This window comes from Anopheles stephensi, chromosome 3 (assembly GCF_013141755.1).
Source record: "Anopheles stephensi strain Indian chromosome 3, UCI_ANSTEP_V1.0, whole genome shotgun sequence".
NCBI classification, from domain to species: domain Eukaryota; kingdom Metazoa; phylum Arthropoda; class Insecta; order Diptera; family Culicidae; genus Anopheles; species Anopheles stephensi.
The window spans coordinates 12,602,551-12,618,430 of NC_050203.1; the positions used below are offsets into that span (position 1 = coordinate 12,602,551).

Sequence of the window (15,880 nt, forward strand, 5' to 3'; positions counted from 1 at the left end):
TCGACCGTGTTGATGGAGGTGTTTAGGAGCACAGCCCGGTGGTGGTTGTTTGACCATTCTATTCTTTTCCGTCGGACTCTCGGAGGGAGGGGGGCGACTTTCTATAATATAATCCACCGAGCCCGGTCTTGTGGACTGTTTGATAACGGGGCCGGCAGGAGCGTTGCGGGCCCGAGACGAGCCGTTCGAATCGCGTAACGGCCGAATGCTACCGTTAACGATTGCTTTATTTGTGGTGCCCAGTTTACAGTTTATATGGCGTCGATGGTGTGCCTGTGTTGGTGAGCCTGCCCGCCTGATTTTTGTTTTATTGCTCTCAGCCTTTTATCCATCAATGAGGTTTTCTTTATCGTTAGATGGCACATTTTTTGTGATTCCCTTCACTTTGAAACGGAAATTCGCGAGGACATCTTCGTCTGGTCGTTGACAGGGTGCTTTTAGGCATCCTCCACTAATCTTGAGACTTTTGTGTCCGTCTGCCAGTCCACCGCCAGCACCCGGGGACGTGTACGCGTTTTTCTAAAGCTGCTAAATCCCGAGAACAACAGGCTGATGGAAAATAAATATGCTTCCTGTGCTGTTTTTTTTTTTGTTCTTTCGCTTCTGCCTACTGCTACTTCATCCAACACACAGGAAGTAGTGGTACAGGGCTACGAAACGGCCCTGAGTCCTTTTATACTGCCCCGACCGTCCTCGGTCGGATTATGTATCAGGAGTTTAGAGACGCGTTTTGCTCGATACGAGCATCTTTTGTTTTGGAACAGCTTTTTTTTCTTTGCTTTATTTTCACTGCTGCTGTTGTTGCTGGATGCTAAAGTGGGCTCCGCTTAGTCCGACAATCATAAAGAACTGCTCACCGATTGGGTTGGCTTGTTTGGGCGAGCGGGTTTGCTTACACCTCAGCTCCAACCGTGCCGGGCTACGAACGGTTCGTAAATGGTGCGAAGCGTGTTATGTCACCCACATGTTTATCTTACGATTTGTGCACGAGTCTCCGTCTCCGTGATCCGCGCGTCGGGTGGAAAACTCGGTCGGTGAGCAACCTTCCCGACGCGCTGGAGCCGGACCAGTTTTTTTCTTCTGATGGTCACAACCATGTGAGGGTATGGGTTGTGCCTCAGGCAAACATAATTCTTGTTAAATCATCTCCTGGGAGGACAATATTTTTTATTATTCATTTTAATTTCACTCTCCGGGTGTCTTGAGTTCGGATCGGTTGGGAAACCCGTACGAAAGGTTTAGAAGCTTGCTGCTGCTGCTGCTGCTACTTCTAGCAGGGAAATGGACTCGGTCCCATCCCAGGCGCACTGTGTGCAGAGCGGAATGTTGTTTTATTATTTGCAAAATAGCCCAAAAAGTGCTGACTTCTAGTAACACGTGCCCTGCCGGTGGGTATGAATGGTTAAGTGCAGCCAAAGGTTACCCTCGTGTGCGGGATGACGTCAGCGGTGTTTTGCTTTGGCAGGGGTTTTCTGATAACATTTGCCGCGTGTGTGTGAGCTACATAAATATCGGTTCGGTTAGAATAAAAGCAGAAATTTTGTTTATGTTCTTAGAACGTACAGTGCGAGAAGGGAGCTTTAGTGTCTCTTTTTCTGGAAGTTATTGCGACCAAGCATCCTTTTAGTTAAAGTGTCAAAGGACATAATGTTTCAATATAACTTATCTTGAAACAGAACATATAATGTTTGTCCCATGGAAAAGATTTTCTAAAGGACCTCCTTATCGAAGAAACGAGTTGTTCAACCTTTTTTAATTAATATCTCTGGTGCCTCTGTGTCCAACATATGAACCAAGAATTATTCTAGTTGAGGTGTGCAAAGCACAGTTTTCAAAAAAGACCTTGTTGTCAAAGGGACCTCAAAGCAAAATGAGCCACGATGATGTCCACAAGGCCGAAATACTTTTTTAATATGGAAGCTCTTAATCATTTACGCTACAGACCTTTTTTGTTTTAAGAGACGCTCACTATCTTCTGAATTAATTTCAGTTTACAAAAAAGCAGCCTCCAAAAAACAAAATAAATATTCACGAAAACCCCTGTAAAACTGAGAGATAAAATCCCGAGAAAATCAATGAACTTTCGCTTTTTATACACTTTGAAAGTGTGACATTCCAATAAACCATCTCAACTGCGCGACAAATCGTCGTGTTTCGGATGCCCCCTTCGAACCCATCTCGCTGCTGACTCTTTAATCAATCGTGTGACTGTTAAGTTCCCGTTTACTGCCGATTTGCCTACATTGGTTTGAGCATTTCCCTTTTTTATGTACTTTCAATCACCTGCCCGGCCGGGGACGGATCGTACGATTGATGGATGTCTTCCGTCGGTTAAAGGTGGACGACCATCCACACCCGCAAACACACGGACACACTTCGAGAGCAACGCACGTGGCAGCACATCTTCGAATGGCGCTTCGGACGGTTCGATGAAATTTGCATCGGGAAGGGATATCCCGCTAGATACAAAAATAGTAGTGTGTTTGCGTACGGTACGGCACGAAACGGGCCATTCCTGTAGGCCTTGAATATGTAAATTTCTCGTGTTTTTTGTATGTAAATCGTTTACCGGCTCACCGGATATACATTTTTAATCGAACGAAGCGAACAGCCTGACCGTGTGGACCTGCGTGAGAGGTTTTTGTTTGAAGTATTTATAAGATTTACCTCCACGAACCAAAACCGGGTGGGGATGTGCTCCCGATCAGGATTTGGGGGGGGGGGGGGGGGGTTTCCCGATGGCGCCTTTTGGGAAGATTGTATATTTCAACGCTCCGTAGTGTGTTGAGAAGCAGCTGGAAAAAAGTCACCGAACCTTGCAGCCGCACTTCTTCTGGTGGAGGTTTTACATTTTATTCCCGACCCATGGCGAGAAGTTCCAACACTCAATCCCAAGGGTTGATTGAGTCGTTGTAAGAGCGAAGGGTGTCCCATAAAAGAAGTCACACGCGTGGTTTGGGACTGCTGCTCAAAATGTTGGCGCTTCTTTAATATGGATTAGCTTCGGAGTGGCAAATCTGTTGATTGATTAATAAAAGCAATCGAAAGCGGGCTGAGTTTAAATAATTCAAAAGCGCGATCCTAGTGCGATAAAACAGTTTCGCCAATCATTTCAAACCCAGTTTGGTTCTAGTTTTCGCCAAGTGAAAAGTGGCTCATATAAAGCTATTTAAATTTCGTCTAAATCACCTTCTCTAACCCCAAACGAACTGCGGTAACATATTCATTTGGCATGCTCCCCACACAGAAGCTGAATAAAAGATATTTCAAAACCAAAGAATTCACCGCTGCATTGGGCTGGCTGGCTGAACCGTTTCATTAGACGCAGCCCGAACCAAAAAACCCTTCGCTAGGATAGGTTTTTCATACTATCGTTTTTACATATTATTCATTTCATCACTTTCCCATCAGATGCACACGCACGGAATAGCGAACAAGCGAAGTGGTTTTTCTTTCGCTAACTCTTGTGGTGTGCCTGCCTTTCATTCTCATTCGCCACCTTACAATAGAGCAGAAACACTCTCGACACACACACACACACCTTACAGCTGAGGAAGGAAGGGATGCGTCGGGAGGCGAAGGCGACTGAAGAATATTCGTGCATTTGCATGAAAATCAGCTCATTTAAATGATTTCACTTCCCATTCGATGCTTTATGGAGGACCATCGTGCACTGCTGGCGTCCATCGAGGCGCTTCTTCTTCATCGTTCTTTTTGTTTAATGTTATCTCACTCCTGTTGTTACGAATACCAAATAACGTTCTATTTCGTTCTTTCCTTCTCTCCTTGTTTCTTTTTTTCCAGATCGATCCCAAAGTAGCATTTCCAAGGAGGGCACATCCAAAGGTAAGTGAAGTGATTTTGTACTGGCCGTTGGTGGCTACAGAGCACAAGAGAAAGGCAGTGAGAGAGAGCCAGCGAGGTAGAAATGTTTTTCTTCTCCGTTCGGTTTATTTATTTCGATTTACAAATTGTTTTCCAGTTGAAGAATAAGTTATACGAAAGGAAGACGTCAGGTCACAGTTTTGCACACAAATCAGTAAATGGAACATGGCTTTATTTTTTCCAATCAAATCTGGTGTTGGAAGAACTGTGTGTGGAAGTTTTTATTACTAAACAGTATTTGACAAAGAGTCCTGAAAAATGTTCCTGGTGTAGTTATAGTTCAGGATAATATTTATATTAAAGAGAGCGACTGAACTAATTGATGCGTACTGCTCCACCAAAACGAACGATATGTTTACTGAGCTAATTTACCCGAGGTCCAATGCTGGCCAAAATGTGAGTGCGTCCCTAAATGACGAAAAGTGCCACTCGAACACACTCGGCATGTCCAACATTTGCTCTCAATCAACCTTTTGCCCTGCTTCCTTTTGCGTTCCAAAAAACTCGGCACGATCATGTCATTTTGGACGGCTTTGCAGTTCGCTGCTACCCTTTTGCCGGAGGGCTCCGTTCGTTGTCACTGTCAGAACGTATTCTAGGTTTGCTTGCTTTACAATTTTCCCTTAAACTTTTTGTCCGCTTTCACTCCACACACACACCCTACTCACTCCCTAAAGCAGAGTCCTCGCTTGTCGTCTACCGAAACGGCCAGCTGGGTTGCATCATCGGGATTGAATAAGAATTGAAAAGCAAGAGCAAGTGAAGGTTACAAATTTGTTGCAAACTTTGGAGGGTGAAACATAACCAACAAAACAAAGAAAAAGGAAGAAATCTGCTCCGGCATGCACAAATAAGTTGTTGCGAAGCCAAAAGGGAAAGCAGCAGCAACAACTTTCACAACAGCCAAGTGTGACAGCACCGCTGTGATGGGACTGTAATAGGAGGTCCAAGGAAAAAAGTTAACTTTGAACAAGACTTTCAACTTTACATACTCGGTTTGGAGATCGCTTTCCCGCTTACCAATCTTTGTGCTCCAACCAACTTTTCCTGTGGCAACTGCACTGACCAGCTGGGGGAAAACCTTCGCCAAGGATAGGCTTTGATAATGTGTCCTTTCACGTCTGCCATCCACCAGTAGAGCCTGGTGGATTTCACCACTCAGTGTTTTCCATCAAAGTCTACGCGAAAGGGGATCAATTTTGGATCACTCTTTCGCCCGAGGGGTAAGGCAGCCAGGAAAAATACACGCCGCATGTCACAGCACAAGAAAGCAAGCAAGTCCCCGGGAGGGAAAAATCTGCTCACGCGAACTCAAGTGAAGCACACTCGTACCCAGCTTCAGTCCCTGGGTGACGAAGGGACATCAAGGACACGATTACTTCTCATCAACAATCTAGCCTTCGCCTCGCGTCCTCGAAGTGTGCCCTCGAGGGGCCTTCCTGTTGTATCGTGCAGGAACCAAACGGTGGCCTTCAACCTGCCGGCCCCGTGCCGAACCGTATTGAAAGTGTAGTTATTTGCGCATATACACTCTACAATTTTTGTCCCATATTCTTCCCCCCCATCAGGATGATCTTGTAGACGGGTGGGCGATGGCGTTAGGACGTCACACTGGTAATGGTGCTTTTGATGGGTTTTGGGGACGTATTTTCTTTTTCTTGCATTCTCTTCTGTCCCTCGTTCTCTCTTAAGCGAGCAAAACTGCTCCAGGCTTCGGGTGTTAAGCTGTGACACGAACCCGAGCTTCTTCCCGAGCTCGTTGGGCTAAGAAGCTGGTGCTGAAGGTAGTACATCGTGTTGTTAGGGAAGGTGGTCAAGTAAAAGTTGTACGACATATTTTGAGGCACGGGAAAAAAAATGTGTCGTGCACTCAGTTGTGTCGAATTTCGATGCTGAAGTAGGGTAGGATCAAGTTGAGTGACTTACAATCCGAGCGGAGGAGGATTGGAAGAAGCGACAGGGAAAGGAAATTTGCACTTCAATTGTTTTGTTGCATAATTTTCATGGTGGACTGGGAATGTGGTACATAATTCTTCGTAAATATTTCAGAGTTTCTTGGGCTTTTGGTGAGCCTAGAGTTAAATCTTGGAGCACCGACAAACCAAGATGTAATGTTTTTCTGTTCAACTTTAGTTCGTAGGGAAATCTGCTAAGTGTGAGTGATTTTTATTTAAAAAAAATCTTTACTTAGAACTAGTTTTAACGAATCCTTAGATATTCTCAATCTATGAATTTAGCTCTGAGCTTCAGCCCTGGTGTAATAGCGAATGTCTCAGTATTCTTACTTAAGCCTAAGTTCCATTTGATGCCCGAAGTAAAGAGTTTTGAGAATCATTAAAACGCGAAGTGCTAGCGGAACAGTTCCCGAAATAATCGCTGTTTACTCCTCTGGCGACCGTATATGTGTCACGCAAATTGTTCACCGTAAACAGCCGCTCGCTTTAACTCTTGCACAGTCTTTACACCTGCGTCAGCCTACAGCAGCGATCGTGAAAGCATTTCCCAGAAGCTCTCAGCTAAAATGCAAACCGAACCAAAGCACTGCCTAAATTCCACCCCAAACCGGTTCACACCCGGTCCGGGGGGTTAAACCTTGAGCCTTGAACGATTTACCAGTACGCCCGCTTTACTGAGCTGAGAGCTACCATCCATTCACCCGACGGAGTGTTCCGACCGTATTGATCGATCGGAGCCGAACCTGTCGAAGACCCGGTTGGCTGGGGGACGATGAATGATACCCAGGGAAAGGGAGGGAAAGAACTCCTCCGAACTTCTGATCTCTGCCATCATAAATCATTGCTCAAACCGAATGCTCCGATGCTTTTTCGGAAGTTGCCATCCCACAGCCCGCGCCTTGAGCCTGGCACCGGTGGCATCTTCTTTTGCTCACCACCACCACTCACCACCATTCGTCGGTGGTGGTCGTTTGATCCGCTATCATGGCGCGTCCCGACCTCAAACATCCTCAAACATTCCCTCCTTCCCCCACCCCTCGCATTCCTTATCAATCGCTGGTGTGATCAAACAGTAACATCAACCCCCCCATCAAGGGGTGGTCGCGAGCACGGTGCAGAAGGTTTATCGGCACCAGGTTTTTATCCTTCCGATTCGATTCGTCGGTGAGATGACGGTGTGCGACTGGAGGGCTGTGAATGGTTTTTTGCTTTCTTTTCGAATGTTTTCAAGTATGAATAAATTTATCTAATTCAATGAATTTGCGTTTCGATGCTGGTACCGTCGGGTCGGACGGTCCTGACGATGGGTGATGTGTTTCACCCACTTCGTTTTATCCCATAGACGAACCGCCCCAAACGGTGCTATGAAGCGAATATACAGATGAGTAAAGATTTCGATTTCACCATGATCACTGCGCTGGGTTCAGCTCTTGCGATGAAGAAGTATCTCTTCCATTTTCGAATGGGCGCACACGGGAAAGCAATCGATGCAAATGGAGTATACTATCGTTTTCCACCTTTTGTGTCGGGGATTTGGTGAAGGTGGCATGTGCATGTGAAATTAAGTTTCGATGCCTCGGAAGCTCTCGGGCGGCACCGGGTGGAATATGGATTGGAACGGGCAAGCAATTGGGGAATCGTTGCTTAATTTAGCGCACGTTATTGAATTGCAATATAATTGGTATATTTCTAGGCAGCCAGCAGACGCAGAATGAATGCAAGCTGTGTGCATTGTCTGATGCGGGATTTGTATTCAAGCTGATGCTTGGAAGCGTTTGACTACAAATTATCTATTTTCACTAGACTACAAGTGGGAGGTTTATGCTTAGGAACTGTATTAAAAATGTACAAATGATCTCAGAATTTAAATAAAATTTGATAAAATAAACATGTTTATAGATAATTGAAGTTCTTTGTAATGAGGAACTGCATCACTTAGAAGTGTAGTTCCCGATAAAAAAAAGATCACTAGGATCCTATTATACCTGGATATGAGAGATGGCAGAAGCATCTTCTCCCTAATCTATGGGCCACGATCAATTCCTGACTTATATTAGTTATTATTGATTCATTGTGGCCATGCCGCACGTAAATAAATCTCTTATCGCACCCTCATTTCTGAAGCCTTAATTGACTCTTCCTCGAAAGTTCGTCACTGTCATGACATCACCACATCGATGATAATCCTTGTCACATTAATTTTTTTGCCTTCCTTCCTTCTCAATTCACCTTGAGTTGAAGAAGCTGGCATCAGGCATCAAATACAAAACATAATGCCACGCCTTCCCATACACTCACATAGGTATATCTGATAGGGGAGAAAGTATACTGAAAAAAAACTATCTTTCTCCCATTGTGCAACTTCCAGCACGAAGTTGGTCATTAATTTTAATTACTACCGCGCGCACACACCGGTAATAAAGATTGACAAATTAATTAATGTTTTAACTTTCCTTCCTTTTTTTGCGTTCTGCCCTGGTTCCCAGATTAGAGCAAGCAGGGTGGATGAGGCAAGGATTTTTTACCACTCGGTGTGGCCAGAAATATTGCACACGCACCACAACCACCACCACCACCTCACGGCTGATGAGGTGATATCTTCATTTCTGATACCGCGATTCACATTATGAAAGTCATCGAGTGGTGAATACGTGTTGGTGTTGAGGCTTTTTTCCTTTATTTTCGCTTCTGTGTCACTGGTACCTCTTATCATTCATCATATCGTGGGTTGTTGAAAACGAAACAGAAACAAAAAAAACAACAGATAACTGTATCTGTATCGTCCTGGAAGGCGATGCTCTACCACGGTTTCGCTAGACCTTTTCTGTCGAGTTTACCTTCTTTAATTAATGTCCACCAGGCAGTTTCATCGGGCGGGGAGAGGACCTGCCCGGTCGTCGATCACTCATCGTGCATCACAAATGACAACTGTCCATTATAACCACCGCCACTAACAAGCAAAACCCCTTAATAGGAAAACGTGCGCTATAATGATACTGGTGGGCTAATAAGCAAACCTTCTGCCCCAGCAGCGGTCCTTCTAGTGGCATTTTCTCCCCGATATCAATAAACACTTGAAAATCCTAATGACACTTAAAGTACATGTGAACCAAACCAAAAAAGGAAATCGAAAAAAATGGCTTCCACGAACGACCAGACATTGACAGGGGACAACTTTTGCCTTCCGAGTGCCGTTGTTCGAAGAAACGTATATTAAGAATCGAATCAAACAGGCATTCGAAGCTCAACCACCTGGAATCGTTATGCTTTTCCGCCAGTACAAGGATTCTCAACCGGCTACTACTAACAAAAGAAGACATCGAAGAATCAAACATCAATGCGATGCGCACATGAGAACATCCCAGCCCACTGAGCCTACCGGAGCCGGGGAGATTCTCGTTGGGCCAGCCGACACAACCAGAAGAAATCGAAGGATAATATATCATTCCGAAACATCGGTCAAATCCACAATTGTTTTCCACAAAAGTTCTCGAGCCCGGAGTTCTCGAGATGCGGATGATGGCCACCGTTCGGTTCGGTGTCGGTGGATGGGGTGGTCTTATTCTTATCACGATGCTATCGAGTATCGGGTGGAAAACCCACCGTCCTGGTTACGGTTATTGGTAACAATTTATTAACCATTTTTGCCCCATCACCAAACCGAGGGCGACCGTTCGTTGGCTTGTTCGTTCGCGCTTGGGATAGCATCTTCCTGTCAGAAACAGACACCGGCACGGCTCAAGAGTGTTTGTGTGTGCTGGTGTCTCTTTTTTGTCTCTTTTTCATCTGATCTCATCCTGAAACTAGACCAGCTTGTCTTGTGTGAGGCATGAGGAAAAAAAAAAAACAAACAAACCGAGACGAGAAGAATAGCAAAGGGCTCGGGAGAGAAAAGGAAACTCAACACACGTGTATATTGAGGTCGAGAAATTTGGTGGCCATGCAGAACTGTCATGTTAGCGTAGCAGAAAAAAAAGCCCGCACCTCCTGAAGAACTCTCCAAGGGTAAAAGAAAAGGTCTACAACCGTTGGAATTTGTTTTTTGGGGTTGGGAAAGAAATATCAATTGATTAATAATTTTCCACCATTTTGAGTTCGGTTCGGTGTTACGTTGAGTGAGGCCCGGCAATCCACAACGATTGGAGTTAAGAGGGGTGTTGTTAGTATCACGAGTGGATCTAGAATGTGGGACGTTAGGCGGTTAGAATTTGGCACCGAGCGAAAGAAAATTGAAAACGGATTTGGGTGGGTTCTCCACGTGCGTTCGAGACCCGTAATATCGTGTGCCAATTTCTATTCTTCTAAGTAAACACCTTCAATCGACAATTTATACTCATTTCAAGCAAAAAAAGGAATGTGGAAAAGAATTACAAAAACAAATGTAGCTTCCAACGACAACGCTCTCTGCTAACTCAACTCCAACAACTCCAACTCCTCGTGTATTGGAAAGGAGATGAGTAATAGTGGGCCACGTTGAAATATTAATGCAAATATGTTTTGTTTCCCCCCTCTCCCTTTCTTGGCTCTTCTGGATTGTTCTTTCCACCCTCCATCTGGGTTTGCGGATTGTGCTGTGGATGCTAATTCCATTTATCATATCTCTTATTGGTTTTGTGTGCCTTTAGCCCCATTTTCCTAGTCTCCCTTCCTCGCTCTCTCTCTCTATCTCTTGATCGCTTTTCTTTCGTTGCGCAAAGCAGTGTTAGTGTTGCGGAGAAAGCACGGTTTTTCTTCGAATGGGGCCTTTGGCCTTTTTGCGTTGCCGCTGTGAGCCGTGCCACTGGGAAGGGAAAATCTTCCGATGTTCGCATGGGCAGTAGAAGAAGTAGTACCGCTACACAGTACGGAAGGAAATTCCCCAGCGTGTGTGTGTGTGTGCCAAAGCGCAAATCCGACCTCCACCACCGGGAGCTACCACGATTCGGCCGGTACGACCACGGGACCGGGATTCTGGCCGGCCATGTGGGTGCATGAGGCCGGAAGTTGCCGAGGGTTTCGTGTGGCTAGGGCACTATCCATCTCCACCGACCGAATGCTGGTGAATGCCTAAGCAACACACACACACACCGAATCCTTTCCAACAACCTGAGCGCCAGAGTTCGCCTGGCTCGCCGAGAAGACAATGATGAAAGTGCTATTAGTTTTCGTTTCTCGGGCGTGTAGTTTCGCCCAGTCTGGGGGCTGTATTATAAATAAATAATATGATAATTTATTAACAATACACCTATAATCATCCAGCGTTTACGGGACGCATGGTGGTGCCGGTAGGCAGCGAAAGGAAACGCTACTAAAACTAGCCCACTCCCGGGGCTCACTCGCCACTCCTTGGCAGGGAAATGGCTCGGGACGGTGCCCGAACTAGAAGATGAAGGATGGCTGAGTCGTTTGCGGGGAGGTAAAGCAAAGCGAGGGCAAAGTGAGGCCAAATTATGCTACTTTAGGTACGGTGTGGCCCGGAACGATGAAGAGGTTCTTCGACAGTTCGGACGGGAAGTGTTTGTTGCTGGTAAACATTCGACTCGGGTTTGCTGGAGCAAAGGAAGCATCTGTTCGATTGTTTGGTTAAGAGGGGCTACTTCCGCTGACACCGAAGTCACACTGAAATGTCTAAGAAACCCTTGCCAGCTGAAGTAGATTCAGAGCACGGTGTGCATGTAAACGCCCTGTAGCTTGCTGACTTACGGGCCGGTTTTAATTTTCCAAAGGTGTACAACGGCCGGAACCATCAATTCCCTGCGCTGTGTAAGTGTGTGCATGAGCTTTGGAATCAATACCTGGATGTAAGAGTCTCCCCATTTTCCTATTTTTGAAGGTTACAACGAACGCACCGAAGGCCTTCAACGATCGAACGTACTCTTGCTGAGGTAAAATTGTCAACCGAGCTTAAATTTACAATCGAGTTTCATCGAAACGTTTTCATATGCGTAAGAGACAGCATTTCGAATTGAATGTCGTTTTTTTTCAAACATCCATTGCAGGATGCTAGTCTGGTGTGGAACAAGCTCAGAGAACAGTTCTTCAAGCATTTGCTTGAATTAATTAATATCCTCCTCCTCCTATCAGCTCAGTCTAGAATGCAGAATCGTACTCTCGGTTGAAATCTGGAATGAAAAAGGTTCTGGCAATAAAATTTGCTGACCATGATGATGATGATGAAAACGAATGCAGTTCAACAACCATCGGAAGCCGTAGCATGAACGACAGAGAATTTAATTTTGGGCTTTCAATTTAACACACCATCACACAGCTTTCAGGTTGCTGCTGCTTTCTCCGTTTTTTTTCTCTCTCTCTCTCTCTAAACTGTCCCCTTTACAGTGTTTTGTCTTAACAGCATAAATTACTTGCCCCAGTGTCCGAGAGTTCAGCATACGGATGTGTACAGATTAAATAAAGATAACACAACTGCTCGGAACTGGAGAGCATCAGCTTTACGTATTTATTTCCCAACATGAATGTGTATTCTTCAGGTGCTGTTCACAGTTCTTTATTGAACAATTGATGTGGGTTTCGGTGGTGTGGCAGGTAGTGCTGGTAGCGGTGGTGGCGGTGTCTGTTCCAAAATCCCGAAAAGCACGTTCTCATGTACCACATACCGGCAACCGGATGCTCTCCCTGCTCAACCTTCGCTGGAGAATCAATTTTAATTCCATCATGTCACTAGACTAAACATGTTACTTGTACAAACTGTCTGTTATTGGACAAATTATGTGTCGCCGCACACCGAACCACCGAACCAACCTGCTCCGGGCTCTCAGCTCCGGGGGAAACCGGATCACTACACATTCTCTAACCGTAGAATTAGTTGGCTGGCTGGTTGGCGTGAGCTGTTTGCCGGAATTTTCCCACAGCATGCTGCTGCTTGCCCCGGTTGGTGCAATGATGCAGTTCGTTTGGGGGGTTTCAGGAATGCTGTGAAAAAGGGGGGCGGGAGGGTGTACGCAACGGTGGGCGGCAAAACCATGTTGCCAACTCTCATGCTCGGTGGCGGGGGAAGGCCGCAAAAGCCGGGGAAAACGGGTGCGAAACGACCAGTAACAGTTCGATTCAGCATTTTAACGTGTCACTTTACCAATTTTTCACGGCGGAAAGGCTCCCGGGGCTTCAAAAGCCTCCGCCACCCCTACCCGCTCTCCTTTCCACCATCCCATCTCCCGTCCATGGGTTTGAACGATTTAGAGGGAAACGGCCGTAGCAGCCCGTAAAAACATGGTTGTAAGACAAAACCAAAAACCTCCTCCAGTGCCTCCGTGGTGGTGCGAAGCACAAGAAGAGAGCGAGTGTACGTTTCGTAATGTCACTGGAACATTTTCGTTTGTGCCGTACAGTTTTGGAGTTTGGGAGGTGGTTGTGGAGGCGGTTGGATGGAATGCTTTAGTGAGCCCCTTGTACAGGTTTCGTTTTGTTTGTGGATCGGGCTCCACAGTGCCAGCAGTGCAACATGAGTGCGTCATGTTTCGTGTACGGCAGCCCGAGTGAGGCTTTATCAATAAAGCTATTTTACTGTGTCCATCCGGTGAAAGGTGTTACTTTTGCGGACCGAACAATGCAATAATGGAATGCTGCGTGTTGTATGGTGTTTTTCAATAGTTTTGGTGGGTCTATGTGAAAACCAGGTAGTTTTGGGAAAGTGTATTGGCAAAAAATTGCATTAATTGCTTACTGTATTAACGTTTTGAGCAGCTTAAGTTCTTTGAGTAGGTTCGAGCAACACATAAAGATCACTTATAAACTTAAACAAACCACAACAAATTACGACCAAGTTCAGTCAATTTATCAGAAATAATAGAAATTTATGCTCAAGCTATCAAAAATAAAGCAACGTTACGAGTTGTTCAAAGAATGATTCTTCGGTCTCAACCTGTGTTGCTAAATTCGATATCAATCTTCTTCCTTTATCTTCTGACTTTCTGTGACTTGATTTTACCCGTAGCTTAATAGTTAAAGGCTCTGTTAATGGGACAGGATCCGAGACTCCTTTCGGGGTTACACAGGCTCTCCCACCAAACTCCTATTCCGTCACGTCCTCGTCGTACAGAGTGGTAGCTTTCCCCACCGCATATCCAAGCTCTGGTACACGGGCCTGTCCCAACCCCTTGAGCTGATGGTGGAACAATGCTAAACAGGAGGGAGGTGGGCAGATCAAGCAACTGGTCTGTCTGTACGTGGGGGGGGGGGAGGGATAACCAGACGTTAAACCGAACTGCCACGAGGCCCTCCAGACGTACCTGGAGCCTTGAGTGCAGGGCCAGTCGCCAGGCACCTGATAAGTAAGTAAGGATAGTTAGAGTCCTGCGTACGGGCAGGTGGTCTGGAAGGGATTTTAACCCTGAGCCTGCCGAAAGGAGACCGACGCCTCCATCGCCCCCGGAACACCCCAATTTCTTAATATATTTGGAGTCCACTACAGGCTATCCATGTTGCTATATTTGATGGCACTGTTCAATCAAGAATTGTGATCAACGAATGGTAGCGGAGCAGATTAGCCTCCTTACTATAGGTGGAACTTGAAATGAAAGGAAAGTGCATGCAATTAAAAAAGAAAACAGATTACTCCGCTCAAAGTTCGCCTTATCGTAGTAATTTTGCTAACTATCCTTCTTAAAAAACTTCGCGCTTTAACACGACTTTTTTGTTTATTCTCTCTCCGGAACCTCCCATAAACCTTAAGGTAAGCTACAACTAGCTTACAATCCCTCGCCTTACACCCGGTCGTAAGTCTCTGGGCTTATGCCCAGTATCACGAAACGATAATTACCTTTGCTCATTTGTCAAATAAATAAACAACCAGCCACTTAAGTAGCATTCCTTACCAGAACACCCAGAGCGTGTTCCCACCCAGCGCGTTTTCGCTCCGTGAGCACCCCCGTAATCGAACGGAAACCAATTGCCTCACAATAGCGTACACATCCTCCTTGTTGCGAAAAACTCCCGTCCCGTCCACTTCCTACCCCACCATTAAAGAAGGAAAAAGGGGTGGGAAGAAGACCATCACCACCGCCACCACTTACGTCACCTAGGCGCTCAATTACACTAAGCAGCAGGAGCAGCAGCTACGTGGGTTGAGAGAACTCGGTGCGCTGGTAGAGAAAGGGGGTGGGGTGGTTTTATGAGCTGCAGAGGACGATATCGCATAACTTATTAAAATCTCATTACGAACAATAATCTGAATAATGTTGTTCATAAAAGAGTCGTTTTCCTTTAGTTTCATTCCTGGGCCGGGTGCCGTAAAGGAGGCGATAGTAAGAAAGAGAGCGAGCGCCTGGACTGGACGACGACAAGACACTTTTCTCAACCGCTTCTTGAGTTTCCACGAGGCAAGGGTTGGTAAGGGCGAAAGGGAGCTGCTGGCCATTTACTGCATGGCCATTTTCCGTTCCTGGTTCATTGCTGCTACTGCCGGGGCCCACTGTGCTGTGAGGGCGTTGAGGGAATGGAAAAGTTTTTCCCACCCTCTCCCACCGGTTTCTCATCCCCAATGCTGTCCAGTGTTTTGGTTTTCCACCAACCAGATACGCTCCTTCCAGCTTGGGTTATCGTCTCGAATGAACATCTCCACCAACGGCTGCTTCAGAAAGCGATATCATCGATGAGAAAACTCGAGTGGCACTGGCTTGCTCGCTGGCTGGCTTCGCTAGCTGGCTTGGCACGCTGGCAACGACAACGTGACTGGCCGGATCGAACGGTCCGCTGTAGTAGACGAAACAGAAATAGTAATATAAATGCAATTAATCATATTGAAATGAAACCTTTTCTCTTCCCTGGCATTTGCAGTTGAAGAAGATTTCGGTTTCTGTTTTTGTTTTGATGGTATTTTTTTTTCCTCCCGTGAGTTATTCTGTTTGGCTGTGAGCTTTCTATTATCGGTGGACGCAGTATGTCTTTGGTCGAGCTCAAATATTCTCGTTCCTGGCAAGGGTAGATGATATGGGGGGGATGAATCGGGACGTTCCGGTTAGGATTTGTTAATGGTTTAAGTGGAAGGACATGGTTTATGACCAAGCGATAGTCATGATGGAGGCGAAGATAAACAACTTCTCATC

The 15,880-nt window shown here is 45.9% G+C and overlaps 1 protein-coding gene across 11 annotated transcripts in view; it reads left to right on the forward strand.

The window, feature by feature from the left end:
• LOC118514267 (RNA-binding protein Musashi homolog Rbp6) overlaps positions 1–15,880 on the forward strand; it is a 529,948-nt gene that overhangs the window by 225,321 nt on the left and 288,747 nt on the right. For all 11 annotated transcript variants that reach the window (XM_036060991.1, XM_036060996.1, XM_036060995.1 and 8 more), the window contains one exon: positions 3,805–3,846. In XM_036060991.1, the coding sequence (XP_035916884.1) occupies positions 3,805–3,846 (42 nt within the window). The remainder of the gene's footprint in view (positions 1–3,804; positions 3,847–15,880) is intronic.